This window comes from Schistocerca piceifrons, chromosome 5 (assembly GCF_021461385.2).
Source record: "Schistocerca piceifrons isolate TAMUIC-IGC-003096 chromosome 5, iqSchPice1.1, whole genome shotgun sequence".
Taxonomy (NCBI): domain Eukaryota; kingdom Metazoa; phylum Arthropoda; class Insecta; order Orthoptera; family Acrididae; genus Schistocerca; species Schistocerca piceifrons.
The window spans coordinates 180,731,139-180,749,032 of NC_060142.1; the positions used below are offsets into that span (position 1 = coordinate 180,731,139).

General features: G+C 42.8%; 1 protein-coding gene across 3 annotated transcripts in view; it reads left to right on the forward strand.

The window, feature by feature from the left end:
- Positions 1-17,894, forward strand: part of LOC124797986 (lachesin) — an 871,202-nt gene that overhangs the window by 354,121 nt on the left and 499,187 nt on the right. For all 3 annotated transcript variants that reach the window (XM_047261164.1, XM_047261165.1, XM_047261166.1), the window contains exon 2: positions 14,237-14,347. In XM_047261164.1, the coding sequence (XP_047117120.1) occupies positions 14,237-14,347 (111 nt within the window). The remainder of the gene's footprint in view (positions 1-14,236; positions 14,348-17,894) is intronic.

Sequence of the window (17,894 nt, forward strand, 5' to 3'; positions counted from 1 at the left end):
AGTTTCCCTTCACGCCGCCACATTGCATTATGTTCTGTAACGTATTTCTGGAACTCATGCTAGTGGTGAGCTCGTGTATATACTATTTATTTGCACTCAGCTACAATTCATGTAAGAAAATCACACTAACTATTTTCGTTTCATCAATATTCAGTACGGAATTGCATTCTAGTCTGGCAGAGGACTGGAATGAGTGATGCGTGCGAAGGGAACAGCCACAAATAGTGTAGTGATTCTTGGAAAATCGAGGGTTCTTGAAAATCTGTCAGAGTCTGAGGCAATTTGTGGAGGAATACCAGACCGTTTTCGTTACTGTCAATGGGACATGTGACAATGTGTTTCGTATGCATTACACATTTCAAGGCCTTCATAAGGTACATGCGCAGCTTCGAATTTTCTTCAGTCATAAACATGTCAAGCATTAAAATTTTTCATTCAACTATTTTTTTTCATTTCAATCAACGTACTCTCCTCTTTCTGTTTATTAAGATACGAGCACATCGACAAGAAGACAACCTATATCTGACCCTAAATGATATAGTGAATATATAGCCATTGTCTCTTGTTGCAACAAGACGAAAGTGAAATTAAAAAACATATAACGCGAAAAATTGAAGAACAAGCGAAGTTACTTTAAGATAAAAAATATATAAACATTAACACTAGCTACGCAAGTGACGTCATTAGTTTATAAGGATTTTAATAATTAATATACACTTCACCAACTGCAAATGGTGCTACAAATCTGCTGCCATTGGCAGTATTACACTGATTATCATAATAATACTCTTGAAAAGCGACAAGGCAACACTTCTACTATAAACTAACACATCTAGATGTATCTGTAACAGATAAAACACTACGTAAATAAATTTTGATATACATCATTCATCTAAAATGATTCACATGCGCGGAGTATTACCGGGAGTGAGTTTCTTGAAAGTAGCAGTTTTCCTGTTTAGACTAACTTTTTTATATTTGAAATAATCACTTTATAGCACTGTTAGCGAGTAGTTAACTTGAGCCCCTTGAGATTATCAAGCTTTATCACTAAACAACATATGCTTCCAGAACGTTATGGCGCACACAACAGTGTCGGAAAAACAATATGTGGCGGATTCCCTAGTAAGAGTTCTGCCCATAGATGGTAGATGCGGACGAAACTATCACAAACGTGAAATTCATATGTAAAATAAAGACCAACACATACATGGGTTTTCATTTTGAATAAGAACTTCACATCTGTGACAGTTCAGCCCGTATGTATTATGGATGTGCTGAATTCTTAGATAACATCACATATTCTTCTCACACTGCCGTCTGGCTCGTAAGACGGTGTGACTGAAACATAATTTTTTGATGTGATGTAGCATAATATCGTGCAAGAGGGGACAGGACCAAATCAACTTCTTCTTTCCCATAGAGCTTATCCCGTCTAATATTTATCTGTGTTTTTTTTTGTGTAAACTTGGTTCTGTATTTTTCCTGTTTTAACTTTTCATGTGTCGTGTCCTCTGAGGTGGAATCTGAGGACCAGTCTCGCATTCTCCTAAGCGAGGGTGGGAAACAGCCGGATATACCACACTCTGGCTGACCGATGTATCAGTTCACTGGCCTTAATTCTGCTAGTGGATTCGATGCGGATCGCACCACGCTGTACTTTATGTAAGGGGCTCAGGAATGAAATTAAATAGTGGTAATAATGAAGTAAGGCGGGTATTTCGATTAGAAGTACAGCATACCGTTAAGAAAGACTTCCTTTAAGAAATTTATGGCGGCATATGCATAAAAATTTATGGAGCGAATTGCTACGCTCCGCTACACATTCAGTAGTAGGTGTAACGCATACTAACCATTTATAATCACCTAATAGATTTCTGGATGCACAAAACTGCGGTACACACAACTGTGACGCTTGAAATAAATCTGTGGAGAATGTTGAACTAAATTGGATACACGAAAGAATTATCTACCCATCGCTCATTTAGAAATAATCTTCATATTAACCACAGAATTTATTTTTTTCTTTTAGGTACATCGAACCATCATCACAATATGTCAAATGAACTAATAACTACAGTTACGAAACTAATAACTACAGTCACAAGATACTTACTCTCTTATACAAAGAAAACAAAAAACATTGTCCGAACAAGCCTTGAAGGCCCAACAGCATTGACCCGCCGACGTGCTACCCTCAGAAGACGGAGGGCATGTGGTCAGCACACTACTCTCCAGGCCTTTGTCTGTATTCGGGACTAGTGTTGCTCTTCAATTGGACTCACAAGAGCTGAGTGTACCCCACTTGCCAACAGCACTCGGCAGTCGCGGACGGTGATCCATCCAACTGCTAGCCAATCTGGACAGCGATTAAATTCGATGACCTGACGGGAACCGGCGTTACAACTGCGGCAGTCCCGTTGGTCATTGTACACACATCAAAAAAAGTTTTGCATCACCCCGGTTCCCAGAACTCCTGAAGACAGACGTTGACTGTGGATATTGTACCACAGACTCAGTCCGTTTGACTGTTCAGTGACGTCATTAAACCTACCCAAAGATGTAAAAAACCATGCATGAGCAGCGACTATTAGACGGAGGGTGTCCGACAGCCGATCAGTTCCAGTCATTCCACCAGGAAAGGGGTACACGGCTCGTGTTGTTTGATGTTCAACCATGCCTAGACGGTCAATACCGTGGTTCGATCGCGTCCACGTTGTGCCCGGAAGGGCTCTCAACAAGGGAAGTATCCAGGCGTCTCGGAATAAACGAAAGCAATGTTATTCAGACATGGAGGAGATACAGAGAGACAGGAACTGTCGATGACATGCCTCGCTCAGGCCGCCCAAGGGATACTACTGCAGTGGATGACCGCCACCTACGGATTATGGCTCGGAGCAACCCTTACAGCAACGCCCCCTTGTTGAACAATGCTTTTCGTGCAGCCACACGACGTCGTGATACGACTCAAACTGTGCGCAATAGGCTGCATGATGCGCAACTTCACTCCCGACGTCCATGGCGAGGTCCATCTTTGCAACCACGATACCATGCAGGGCGGTACAGATGGGCCCAACAACATTCCGAATGGACCGCTAGGGATTGACATCACGTTCTCTTCACCGATGAGTGTCACTTATGCCTTCAATCAGACAATCATCAGAGTCGTGTTTAGAGGCAACCCGGTCAGGCTGAACACCTTAGACATATTGTCCAGCGAGTGCAGCAAGGTGGAGGTTCCCTGGTGTTTTGGGGTGGCATTATGTGTGGCCGACGTACATCGCTGTTGGTCATGCAATGCGCCGTAACGGCTGTTCGATACGTGAATGCCATCCTCCGACCGATAGTGCAACCATATTGGCAGCATACTGGCGAGGCATTCGTCTTCATGGACGACAGTTGGCGCCCCCATCGTGCACATCTTGTGAATGACTTCCTCCAGGATAACGACATCCTTCGACTAGAGTGGCCAGCATGTTCTCCAGACATGAACGCTATCGAACATGCCTGGGACAGAGCGAAAAGGGCTGTTCATGGACGACGTGACCCACCAACCACCCCGAGGGATCTACGCCGAATGGCCGTTGAAGTGTGGGACAATATGGACCAACAGTGCCTTGATGAACTTGTGGATAGTGTGCCAAGCTTATTTCCTACGTTATCTGTGGTTTGTTGCCTAGAAAAAAAGCAAACATAGCAACTACAGTACTGTCTTATGAATATCAAGGGGGGGGGGTATTAATTGCGTACCAAATAAATTATCGCTATAAAAACTGATTCTCTTAAAACAGTCTGAGTATTAATCTGATTCTAAACGCACACCATCAATGAATTCGGGTAGCATCCCCGATTATGGATGCACAGCCTGATGCACAGCTTCTCTGTGATAGATGCTGCCTGTTCTAAGGTGTGCTACCTGTCACAGCATATCAGATATTCCTGCTCTATAATGACCGCACTCTTGTATTTATAGAGGTATAGTTTAATGATTGCCTTGCACATTACGTGGACTACCGTCTCTTGGTGTGAGCTCGCATACTGCGTCCATCTCTACGCAGCCACAGTTTTCTGCTACTCTTGCAGGCTGCTGCCAAAACCCAATATTCCCTTCTCAGGCTTCCCTTCTATATCCGAAACAAGAAGAGAGTGGTAACCTGTAGTCCGCAATGGATTATCGGTTTATTCATATGCGTGTACGCCGCAAATATTATGCTACGTATTTGGTAAATTGCTTTATTTGGGCATTATTACTTACAACATATACACTATTTTTAACTATTGACAGATATACTATTACGTGCAATGTGGTTCGTATTACCTGAATTGGGTATTAAAATTGAGGAGCTATTGAACCTACACTGAGGGGAATAATTCGCAAAACAAAAAAATTTATTAATGTAGAGTAATAAAATTTTGGGAATACATTCGTCTAGGGAACATATTTAGGAGTTGAATATTACAAGATCACCGGTTAATGTACGTGCGAGTTAAGCCACTACATATCTGAAATGCTGGTACAAGAATAACCGGTGTAACAGTCACAATGTTGAATGCAAGCATCCAGAGGGACATGCATTGCGTTGAACGGGTACTGATATCAGTTTTTGAGATTGAGTTCCATGCCTGTTACACTTAGCTGTTCAATACAGGGACGGTTAATGTTGTTTGTGATTGACACTAAGGTTTTAGTAAAATAATGTCCCATATGTGATCGACTAGAGACAGATCTAGTGATAGAGCAGGCCAAGGCAACATTTCGACACCCTGTAGAGCATGTTGGGTTACAACAGCGGTGTGTGCACGTGCGTTAACCTGTTGGAAAACACCGACTGAAATGCAGTTCATGAATGGGATCACAGCAAGTCGAACCACCAGATCGACGTACAGATTTGCAGTCAGGGTGCCTGGGATAACCACAAGAGTGCTCCTGCTGTTACACGAAATCGCACTCTGGACCATAAGTCCAGGGGTAGATACCGTGTATCTATCACGTAGACAGGCTGGTTGCAAGCCCTCAACCGTCCTCCTTCTAACCAACACACGGCCAACATTGGCAATGAGGCAGAACCAGCTTTCATCAGTAAACGCAACAGACCTTCAATGAGTTCTCGCTTGCCATGACAGAAGACGCAAATAACGGTCGTTTGGGGTCAGTGGAATGCACGTTACAGGGCGTCTGGCTCGGAACTGCCCTTGAAGTAATCGATATGTAGCGGTTCGTGGTGTCACTGTGTTGCAAACTGCTGCTCAGATTGCTGCTGCAGATGCAATACGACGCACCAGAGCCATATGCAGAACACGATGGCTGTCCGGAATCTGCAGTTCTTGCGACCGTAAATTCTCGTAACCACGGCTGGGAGCAATATGAGCATAGGCTGCATTCCTAACAAGTCTTTTTACAATATCGCAGAAGCAATATCCAACTTCTCGTAGTCCTGTTACAAGACCTGGTCGAAACTCAGTGAGGTGTTGATAATGCGTCTTTGTCATCTTGAAGACATTCTCGGCTAAAATCAACTCACCAGGTCCAATCTCAAAGGTAACTAGCGTTCGTGACAATTAAAGCAAACCTGATATCCACTGTCATAACGGCGCTATTAGCGCCATTCTCATACGACTGGTGCCAAATTTGAACAGACATCATTTTTCAGATGTCGAAACACGTCCACTAACTTTCGTTTATGTCGCACAGCTCCTTCTTGGTGAGCGAAGTTTTTTTCCGTCATTGTATTAGTTTCCTCACACATGAGTCAACAACTCCTGGCTGTTAAAACCAACTTTAATAGCGACCGTAGGCTGTCGTAATTTTTCTAAACAGTCGAACTTTGTTACATCATGAATTATTACGCTGCTGATCAGTTTCGGCCTGTGTCCATTTTCAGATACCTGCGGTATCATATATCGAATGCTGCATAGGTGAAATTTCTGTCGATATATATATATATATTCCAAGAATGTGTGTCAATTTATGTCTCTCTGTCTACATTATTCCGTGATACCGGGTAATATATATACCGGGTAAAAAAAAAAGTCAGTATAAATTTGAAAATTGAATAAATCACGGAATAATGTAGACAGAGAGGCACAAATTGACACACATTCTTGGAATGACATGGGGTTTTATTAGAACCACAAAAATACAGAAGTTCAAAAAATGTCCGACAGATGGCGCTTCATCTGATCAGAATAGCAATAATTGGCATAACAAAGTAAGACAAAGCAAAGATGATGTTCTTTACAGGAAATGCTCAATATGTCCACCATCATTCCTCAACAATAGCTGTAGTCGAGGAATAATGTGAACAGCACTGTAAAGCATGTCCGGAGTTATGGTGAGGCATTGGCGTCGGATGTTGTCTTTCAGCATCCCTAGAGATGTCGGTAGATCACGATACACTTGCGACTTCAGGTAACCCCAAAGCCAATAATCGCACGGACTGAGGTCTGGCGACCTGGGAGGCCAAGCATGACGAAGTGGCGGCTGAGCACACGATCATCACCAAACGACGCGCGCAAGAGATCTTTCACGCGTCTAGCAATATGGGGTGGAGCGCCATCCTGCATAAACATCGTACGTTCAAGCAGGTGTTTATCAGCCAGGCTGTGGATGATACGATTCTCTAACATATCGGCGTACCTCTCACCCGTCACGGTAGCAGTCACTGACATTTTGCTGCCCAGCGCTATCAGTCGGATATTTTGTGAACTTTTTTGTTTTTTGTTCTAATAAAACCCAATGTCATTCCAAGCATGTGTGTAAATTTTTACCTCTCTATCTGCATTATTCCGTGGTTTATTAAGTTTACAAATTTATACTGACATAGGTTTCACCGACGTAGCATTCGATATGTATATATATTGCTATGTGAGAACAGACACCTCTTCCTACACATTAAATAGTTTTTAAATACAGCAACATGCATTTGACAGACGTAGCTCTCGATATTTGAAAATGGATACGTGACACGATTGACCAATCATGTAATATATGTTGTAATGACGTACATTTGTATAAAAAATTCATAACAGCCTATGGTGGATATAAATAATTGTTACAACATTCATAAATTCTTTAATTCAGTTGAAAAATGTGTTAATTCGTTCTGTTTTTCCTGCCATAACTGTAGCGAGCAAATAACGTCGGTGATTCCTTCTGCTGCTCTTTGATGGTTTCTACGTAGTTGTACTGTATCACATATGTGGTACCTGCTAGAACGTAAAACAACGGAGAAGTCTTCGTAAACTCTTTGAGATAGAGGACGAAGTGGGTGTTATTTACGTAGTACGCAAAAGAAAGGCAGACACACAAGCAATTTCGAGTCTGCTTTCTGGAGCAGGTGGTATTAGAAATTCTAGAAGGTGGACAAAGATCGCCGGCTCATCGAACTTGTGACTTCAGTGGAGCGCTTTCGGCAGGCAGCTGACGCTCGGTACGCAGCCAGCGCGGGTGTAGGCACTCGCGTTGTTTACAGCTAGCTGGCCCGGAGACTGCCTCTGCATCAAACGGAAAAAGACCGCGCCGTATCAAAAGAAGTCGGCAGTAGGCGGAAGATAGGCTGCAGCGGCGGGTGGACCTGCAAACAGTCCCCGGGGAGCGGCGGGTGGGGGTGGCAGCAGTTAATAAAACAGCAGGCGCTTGTCTGGTCGTGGCGCGGACAAAGGGGTGCCCGCCGGCGGCAGGCCGGCTGCGGAGGCGGCGGCGAGGGCGGAGGAGGGCGCCTTCCGCCTCCGGGGCCGCTGGCGCAGCGCCGTTAATATAAGAACCTGGCCGGCGCTCCGCGCTCTCTAAACCAATCTCGGCAAGTGTTTGTGCAAGTAAAAACGGCCCTGGCGCAGTATAGCGCCAGTGTGTGCTGAGGCGACCGTGTCGTCGGCAGGCCGAGTGGCGCCCCTCCATCTCCCCATTAACGGCGTGCACACTACACGGCCCGCTTCCTTCCCTCAAGCATTCAGCATTTTACCAAGTGTGGGTACAGCTGATTTCACCTTAATGAAAGAAGAAAGCTATGAATTTTCACAAAGAGTGTGTTAGTATAGCCGGCCGGTGTGGCCGAGTGGTTCTAGGCCCTACAGTCTGGAAACGCCCGACCGATACGGTCACAGGTTCGAATCTTGCCTCGGGCAAGGATGTATGTGATGTCCTTAGGTTAGTTTGGTTTAAGTAGTTATAAGTACTAGAGGACTGATGACCTCAGAAGTTGTCCCACAGTGCTCAGAGCCATTTTGTGTTAGTATATTTACGTATGACGTGCAAAGGTATTCCAGGACTCAAATGTGAACATGAGCTGTTCAGTTCTCCAAGTGACCCAACCGAATATGCCTCACGTACTGACTCAAAGCTTCCGTTCGTTTTGGTTTGGCTCTGAGCACTATGGGACTCAACATCTGAGGTCATCAGTCCCCTAGAACGTAGAACTACTTAAACCTAACTAACCTAAGGACATCACACAAATCCATGCCCGAGGCAGGATTCGAACCTGTGACCGTAGCGGTCACGCGGTTCCAAACTGAAGCGCCTGGAACCGCACGGCCACACCGGCCGGCTCGTTTTGGTTTCAATAGAGATGCTAGCAGTGGATGCGGCGAGATCTGCTGGTCAACACCACTTGCGGATCATAAGTGAGATAAACTTTGCAAACATCATGCCTATGTGTCCCCTTCATCACATTTATTTCTTAGTAATATAGGATATGCCTTATCAGTTCCTACACTCACACCCACGCACACACACACACACACACACACACACACACACACACACACAAATACAGAGAGATAGATAGAGAGAGAGAGAGAGAGAGAGAGAGAGAGAGAGATATGGAGATAAAGGGAGACAGTGAGAATGAGAGAACTTTTTATTCTCGAACAATTTGCCAAATATAGATTTATAGGTCCATTCTTCCTGATGTGGTTTTCGGGTGGTTTTCCTACGTTATTAGGTGAAAGCCGGATTTCCTACACAGATATTTCCAAAAGGAAACTCCTCAATTCCCATATTGTTAAGATATTTCACCAAAACTGTATGACGTTTTATAACAAACCACCAAGCTCAAATAAATAGGACTGTATTTAATGTCTAATGTTCCAAGTTATCTAAATGGCTCAATGTGTGTTTCAACCACGAACGGTAGTCCACCTTAATAGAACCAGTTATCGCTGATAATTTACGTTCTGAGAGCGATAGACGCCCAAGTGGTAAACCGTCTAACTGTTGAAAAGAGGACGTCTGGCGCTCTCCGCACGTAAATTATCAATGACAACTGGCTTCATGAAGCTCGACTACCGTCACAGGGGTAACGTCAACTGGCGCTCCTCATTGCATCTTACATTAAGCGATTTAAATAATATGGGCCACTAGAGCTTAAATACACCTGAGGATGTACCTGGATGGTACGAAACCGGTTGCACCGTCTCTGAGCGACTACAATAAAACAGATAACGTGACAAACTGGACTCTTAATCAGTTTTACCAGCATTTCACTTAACATCGTTATCAAGTGGTTTCTCGCGCATCGTGCACAACGAACAACAACATTTTTGTACTAAAAATTGAGACAACAACCCAGATTCTATAATACCGCGTTCTGACACAAGTTGAAAAATATAATTTTACGCGGATAATTACGAAACTCAGGAGCACTTGAAAAAATACGGCAATGTAAACAGAATTCTCCACAACTTCGAAATCAGCCGATAGCGCGTGGCTGAGTAACGGAAATACAGCTACTAGCTTTTAAAAATATGAAACGGCCAGCCGCTGTGATCGAGCGGTTCTAGGTGCTTCAGTCCGGAACCACGCGGCTGCTACAGTCGCAGGTTCGAATCCTGCCTCGGGCATGGATGTGTGTGATGTCCTTAGGTTAGTTAGGTTTAGGTAGTTCTAAGTGTAGGGGACTGATGACCTCAGATGTTAAGTCCCACAGTGTCGTTGTAACTAAGCTGCAGCTTTATCGAGAGACGAGCAGTTCACTATGTGATACTTGAACATGTAGTTATGTAACGGTTAATCATTAGGTGTTTGACCGACTGAGCGGAAACTCTGGTGTGCGTTTACTTCGCGATCTCGTCCCTTCCGTAGCCTTGGCGAGAGGGCGGAGTTACTTCGTCCGTTATGGCTCCGAGGAGTTTGCCGGGCTGTTATTAAAAAAGGCTTCGGCATGCAACAGCAGCCACGGTTATTAGTGAATGACTCTTGAGAAGTGGACCGCCGTAGGGCTTATGTGCTACACAGGTCAGAGAGCAGAATAAAGTCATTATAGGGTTGCCTCTCTTCAGCTACATGTTTCCCACGGCCACTAGTCCAAGAAACAAAATGTTTGCCTCAAGGCTTCGACATATAATTCAAGCCTGCGGCAGCACTCGCTGGGTCTTAATTACAGGCTTTAACACAAGGCCTGGAATGCTCTGAATATTTCCGTTGCGAACAAAGGCATCATGGTACGGACTGAAGAAAGAAATAGGTTCTAAAGCTCAGTAGGCGGTTACATCCACTGAATGTACAAACACAGCGAGAACAGTACTTTGTCACTAGAAGTTTCATTCGCCAATGTTTTCCGAAATGTTCCACACATTTCTCTAGCACAGATTAAGCGGCTTAGGACCTTTTCGGTTAAGCTGTCGTTTTCGAGGTGTTATATGCAGAAATCAAAAGCATAGCGAAAGCAAAATGACATCGATTCCTAATCGTCGTGAAACTGGCACAAGACATGTACAGTATGGTGTCCGCCGTTTTCTGCCACGAGTTGAAATCGAGAAAAAGCCTGTCCCACTACATATCGGAGTACTCGGCGTTCACCTTTAGAATATGTTGCGCAATGCGGCGTACGTTCAACTCAACTACGTTAGCAAGTGGGGCACTGAACACAATATCTTTCATACAACTCTACAGCCAGAAGTAACACGCTTTAAGACCAGGTGATATCGACGGCTAGGCTCTAGGGAAATGGCCGCTGATAATTCTAGCATTTTCGAAATGCCTCTGCAGCAGCCGCTTCGCTGGTTGTGCAATGATTGGAGGAGCTCCATCTTGCACAAAAATGATCCTGTCCACACATCCAAGCTACTGAAGGGCTGGAATAACGCTGGTGCGCAAGAGGATTCACTTGCTCGAAAAAATATGGCCCTACAATAAACGATGCCGTCGACCAGCACAACACAGTAACGTTTGCAGAATGGAGTATACCGGCAACTTTCTGTTGCCCATTTCTGCAATTCTGCCTATTGACATATATTTGGAGATGGGAATGGGCTTCGTCCGTCTGCAGAATGTTCCACTGCGACTCATTGTCCACGTGAGCAAGAAATTCCAGAGGGAACATTTGTCTTGCTGGCAGGTCAGCATGAAGAACTCCGGAATATGGGTGATTTTGTACGGATGGCTGTGCAGGATGTTTCATAGGATTTTATTCTCCGTGCTCGCCGGTAAGTCCAACGCTGGGCCCATTCCCGGTGCACTTCGTGTTTCCACACCACCGCTCTACCCCTGCTGCAGTGCAGTGGCCACAACTTCGACATATGTCGAATCAACTACTTTGCCATGCGTCTTCTGGTGTGCATATTCTGACATCTGGTGTGCGTATTCTGACATTTATTGGTGTATTGATGAAAATTTCATTTTTTTTCTCATGGCGTTACCCCTTGCATCAATTAAATTCTGTTCAAATTTGACTTCGTTCTGAGGGTTGGTTCTCCTTCTACAGCGATTTGAAACTGGATCTTTAATTATGGACACCACGTATAATACATATTCCATCATGCACCGAATGAATTTTCTCCTAAAAAATATTGTTCTTCATGGTATTCCCATCATCTGATTCCTGCACTTGAAGAAGCATATGATCAAGGAGGATATGATCCGATAACAATTAAAACTGTTAAGCAACAAAGGACTAATGCGTTTGAATAGCGAGAGTCGCTACCACTACAATACCGAATCTACATGTGGTAATGGTTCAACTAAATGACTCGCTTCTACTTCAAACGATTATCATCAATTTCTCAACAGTTATGATGAAATGCTTAGTTAATTAATCCCGTGTGCCCATCTCCTCGTCTCAGCGTTCCTGTTAAAATCCGATGCTGTTGATTGTGTTTCCACCACTTCAGAGCGCTACCGCGAAAGACTGCCTGATCGAATCTTGATGACACAAGAAACTTTATCAACTATAATTCGCCGGCCGGAGTGGCCGATCAGTTCAAGGCGCTTCCGTCAGATTCGAAACCTGCCTCGGGCTTGGATGTGTGTGATGTCCTTAGTTAAGTTTAAGTAGTTCTAAGTTTTAGGGGACTGATGACCTCAGATGTTACGTCCCATAGTGCTCAGATCCATTTGAACTAAAATTCGAGAGAGAGGCTGCTCTTCACAGTTTTACGCCACAAATTGTCTCGCAGACTGAATCACGGAGGAGATCGATCGAGTTGTTCCCGTAACTAATAATCTGTTACAGTAATGAAACTTCCTGACAGATTAAAACTGTGTGCCCGGAAAAGGTCCCGAGTTCGAGTCTCGGTCGGGCACACAGTTTTAATCTGCCAGGAAGTTTCATATCAGCGCACACTACGTTGCAGAGTGAAAATATCATTCTGTTACAGTAATAGTTGCGATTTAGCCTAGGCGTTAACCGGTTTCGGCTGTTTTGACCATCTTCAGACATTCTTCAGCTTCATCGCTGTGTATGGCTGATTGCAACATTACATCAGTTTTTCATTACTGACCACTAGTTTTCTCCAGTTATTTTTTGAACAACTTCTTCCTGTGATTGTCACACACATACTTTCCTTGGCTTGACTCAGTTCCCTCATGTGGCCACACCTTTTCAAACTGCTGTGTGATTCGTGACTCATATAACTTCTTACCCCATTAACTTCATTTCTTCCTTCGTCTTACGTTGTACACTCGATATTGGAAGAAAAACCAATAAAAAAATTTGCTAATCTTAACCAGTATTTCACTGCCGTTGCTCATGTTTCTGCTCATAAAATAATATGCTTGGAAAGATTGTCCATTGCAGTCTTCTCATAGTAGGTCTTCAGTTTCTCCAGGAGTCGATGTGCGACTACTCGACGGGTATGCGGCATATTCTCAGTGCCTTGTTTCGAGCAATGTAATTTTGCAGATCAGCTTCATATGTGATAAACCGAATCATTTCCTCCAGATTATATATTCAAACTCTTAGGCTCATTTGAAAGTATTCACTGTAGGAAAGTATTATCATTACCTATGACATTTAGAATGCTTACATGCGATTAATATTTTATTTTCCCTTATGATAAATGAAGATTAAAATATTTTATGTAAGGAAAAAATCGGAAGAATTTTTTTGGGACATTTTTCGCGTTCGCGTACTATGGAACCATGCTGCAATGTCGTCGTAACGTAACAAATCAAAATACGGACAGGTAATACAATAAAACATAGTAGAAATTCGAAAAAATAGCCTGTCTGTCTCTACACTAAAAAAGCTCGACAGTTGAATTGTGGCACTTACTGCAAACAAGTGAAATGCTGTGTCTCTTCAACTTTAAGCCAAGTTCGTTCCAAATACAGGATGCAAATTTTTAAGATGCCTGTGTCACGTGTACGAAATACGTGACACTTTTGAAATGGATGTGTCTGCCCTAATGACGTAATGACTTTCGCAACCTACAGGGTGCCTTAGGACAAACCAAAGCCAAGTGACTTTGGAGGCAGTGAATTTTGGGGACAACATTTTGTTGGGTGCATTGATGTCAACACTCTATACACGGCCCTATTCTGTAATGAGATCACCCGATTGTCCAGAGACATGTATAAAAATATACAAATATATAAATATATAAAATATATAAAAATAACAGCCCTTGTCTACCGCCCTATTTCTCCACACTCGCCTTCGCATTTTAAATAGTATCAGGAATGAGCAGCAGCCGTACTCTGGGATATAGTCCGTGTTATAGACGCGTGACCGCCAGTTTCTCCCAAACTCCCAACGTTTGTCATTAAATTTGTATTCTCTGTTCAGCACCCACATTGCTCCAACTGTCCATTAAAATTCACACTAGGGATGTGATCATACTGTCTGAGACCAAGTTATATAGCCCATACTGTTCAACGATAACCTCACATTCTCTGATTATGTTATTCACTATGCATAAGTACATTAATCAAGTAACTATCTGGAGACTCACATGAGAATCAAAGTTGGCACTTTTCTAAAAAATAAAGAAAATAAAAACTCTCTCTTTCTTGCTGTTGCAGGAGTTTCTATGGACGCTGCGACTGTGGCGCCGCACTTCCTGTCGCACGGCCAGACTTTCCGCTCGGTGGTTGGCGACACGCTCGTACTGCCGTGCGAAGTCGAAGACCTCGGTAAGTACTGAGAATCCGCTGTCGGCACTAGGTTAACAAACCTTCACAGCGGTCACAGTGTTCTTGACATGTTACATCTTCATGGCGGACAGAGGCACGTTACGCGTTACTGGATTGCCGAATTAGTGTAACACTGTCTCCGACATTCAGGTGTCTGCCTGAGAATCCAGGCTGGGGCATGTTTCTCATTTGTCACTGAAAATGCAGCGTTCATTTAATCTGGTTAACAGCTTAGCAAGCAACATCTTAAAAGTAATATGGTGTTGCAACGTCCCTAACTTCTTAGGACATGCTATAACTAATATTACTAAGCGGGTTTTGCTTAATTAAATGGATGTTTTTTTTTCAGCGCTGTGACAGTACCCAAGGTTAAACAGTGATCATTAACATTAACATCTACATCTACATGATGTTTCGTTTCAAATAGTTACCCCACTCACACTATTATAGTCGGTGGTGACTTCAATCTGCCCTTGATATGCTGGAAAAATTATACATTTAAGGCCGGCAGCAGTCATAAAACGTCACCCGAATTTGTACTGAATGCTTTTTCAGAAAATTGCTTTGAATAATTAGTTCATGAGCCCACTCGAAGCGTAAATGGTTGCGAAAGCATACTTGGCCTCGTAACAACAAATAATATTGGATTGATAGGGAGTATCATGACGAATATAGGGATTAGCGACAACAAGGCAGTTGCTGCTAGGCTGAATACCGTAACACCTACAACCATCAAAAAGAAATGCAAAGTACGCATATTTAAAAAAGCTGATAAAAAAGCTCTTAACGCCTTTTTAAGAGACGGTCTCCACTCCTTCCGATCTGATCACGTGAGCGTAGAAAAGATGTAGAATGATTTCAAAGAGACAGTATCGACGGCAGTTGAGAGATATATACTACATACATTAATAAGTGATGGTACTGATCTCCCATGGTACACAAAACGGGTCATATCGTTGTTGGAGAAGCAGCGAAAAAGCATGCCAAATTTAAAAGAAAGGAAATCCCCAAGATAGATAAAGTTTTGCAGAAGTTCGAAACATAATGCCTGCTTCAATGCGAGATGCTTTTAATAATTTTTACAATGAAACTCTGTTTCGGAATCTGGCAGAAAACCCAAAGAGATTTTGGTCATACATAAAGCAGACCAGTGGCAAGACGTAATCAATACCTTCACTCTGCGATAACAACGGTGAAGCCACTGATGACAGTGCCACCAAAGCAGAGTTATTAAGCACGGTTTTCAGAAACTCCTTCACCAAAGAAGACGAAGCACATATTCCTGAATTCGAAACAAGAACAACTGCCAAGATGAGAAATGTAGAAGTAGATATCCTAGGTGTAGCAAAGCAGCATTAATCACTTAATAAACGCTAGGCCTCCTGTCCAGATTGTATACAAGCCAGGTTCCTCTCAGTGTATGCTGATACAATAGTTCCATATTTAGCAGTTATATACAACCGCTCGCTCACAGAAAGTTCCGTACCTAAAAACTGGACAATTGCTCAAGTCACGCCAATACCCAAAAAGGGAAATAGGAGTAATCCACTGAATTACAGGCCCATATCACTAACGTCTATTTGAAGTACGGTTCTGGAAAATATGCTGTGTTCGAACATTATGAATTACCTCGAAGAAAACGGTTTATTGACACACGGCACAGATTCAGAAAATATCGTTCTTGTGAAACACAACTAGCTCTTTAAACTCATGAAGTAATGAGTGCTATCCACAGGGGATGTTAAAGTGATTCCATATTGCTAGATTTCCAGAAGGATTTCTACACCGTTCCTCATAAGCGTCTTCTAATCAAACTGCGTGCCTATGGAATATCGCCTCAGTTGTGCGACTAGATTCGTGATTTCCTGCCAGAAAGGTCGCAGTTCACAGTAACAGACGGCAAGTAATGGAGTAAACCTGATGTAATATCCGGCGTCCCCCAAGGAAGTGTTATAGGCCCTCTACTGTTTCTGATCTATATTAACGACACAGGAGACAATTTGAGTAGCCGTCTTAGATTGTTTGCAGATGATGCTGTCATTTACCGTCTTGTAAAGTCATCAGATGACCAAAGCGACTTGCAAAATAATTTAGATAAGATATCTAAATCGTGCGAAAAGCGGCAATTGACCCTGAATAAAGAAAAGTGTGAAGTTATTCACATGAGACTAAAAGAAATCCGCTAAATTCCTATTACGCGATAAGTCACACAAATCTGAAGGCTCTAAAGTCAACTAAATACTCAGGTATTACAATTACAAATTACCTAAATTGGAATGATCACATAGAAGATGGTTGTGGATAGAGCAAACCAAAGACTGCGATTCATTGGCAGAACACTTAGAAGATGCAACAGGTCTACTAAAGAGACTGCTCACAGTACTCTTGTCCGCCCTATTGCTGTGCGGTGTGGGATCCGCATCGGCTGGGACTGACGGATGAAATCGAAGAATTTCAAAGAAGGGCTACTCGTTTTGTACTATCGCAAAATAGGGGAGATAGTCCCACAGACATGATACGTGAATCGGAGGGGCAATCATTAAAACAAAGGCGCTTTTCATTGCAACGGGATCTTCTCATAACATTTCAATCACCAGTTTTCTCCTCCGATTGCGAGAACATTCTATTGACACCCAAATACATAGGGAGACATGATCATCACGATAAAATAAGAGAAATCAGGACTCGCACAGAAAAAAAGGCATTGAAATGGAACAATGTGAAATATTTATTCCGTATGATTTCAAATTAACAGAATATAAACTGCCACCAGTCCACATGGATATACGCTGTGTTCGACTTAGTGGTTACTGTCGTAAACGGTGTTCACTTATAACGAAAGGATTGGGCTCTGAAACAAGATAAACACCGCGGAAACTGTTCCAAACTTTCAGTATTTGTAATATACGTGAGAAGCACTGAAATTTAATCTTAAATTTTACTTCTACGCTGAAAGTAGCTTATAACTGACTAGAAGTCCATCGTAAGAAAAATTAATTACGTTATCTTGGATTATGTTAAACCACAAATTACCAAGGGTTACTCAGAATCAACCAAGCCGTTATCCTTACCCTAAAGCGCTTTGGTACTAATGTTCCTCGCGTAAAGACAAATTGAGCAACGTCGTTACAATGGCGTTTCCAATAACTCACAAAAGGAAACATTAAAAATTTCTAACAGGTTAGAAGCGGCGTTAATGTATTGGGAAATATTACAGAGTGTCAATGTCAAATAAAGTAAATTATTGATGGTAATGAACTGAAACTACTCTTTGCCAATATTAGTAATCTACACTGTGGATAAGCTCTGAACCGAAATTTAGTATATAAACTTACTTTAGTTGTAACTTCGGTACAATTGTGGAACAGATTTTTGACCCTATTAAAGAGAGAGTAAGTCTAGGTAAACGAAGTACTGCTAAATTCATTTGTAGTAAGTACATTTATACGCTTAATGCGTTTACTGATCCGTTGGCTCAAACAGTGGTACTACATTGCCTTAATGTAATGATCTACGGGCGGCCATGAGCTTCTATTGGTACTGCCGT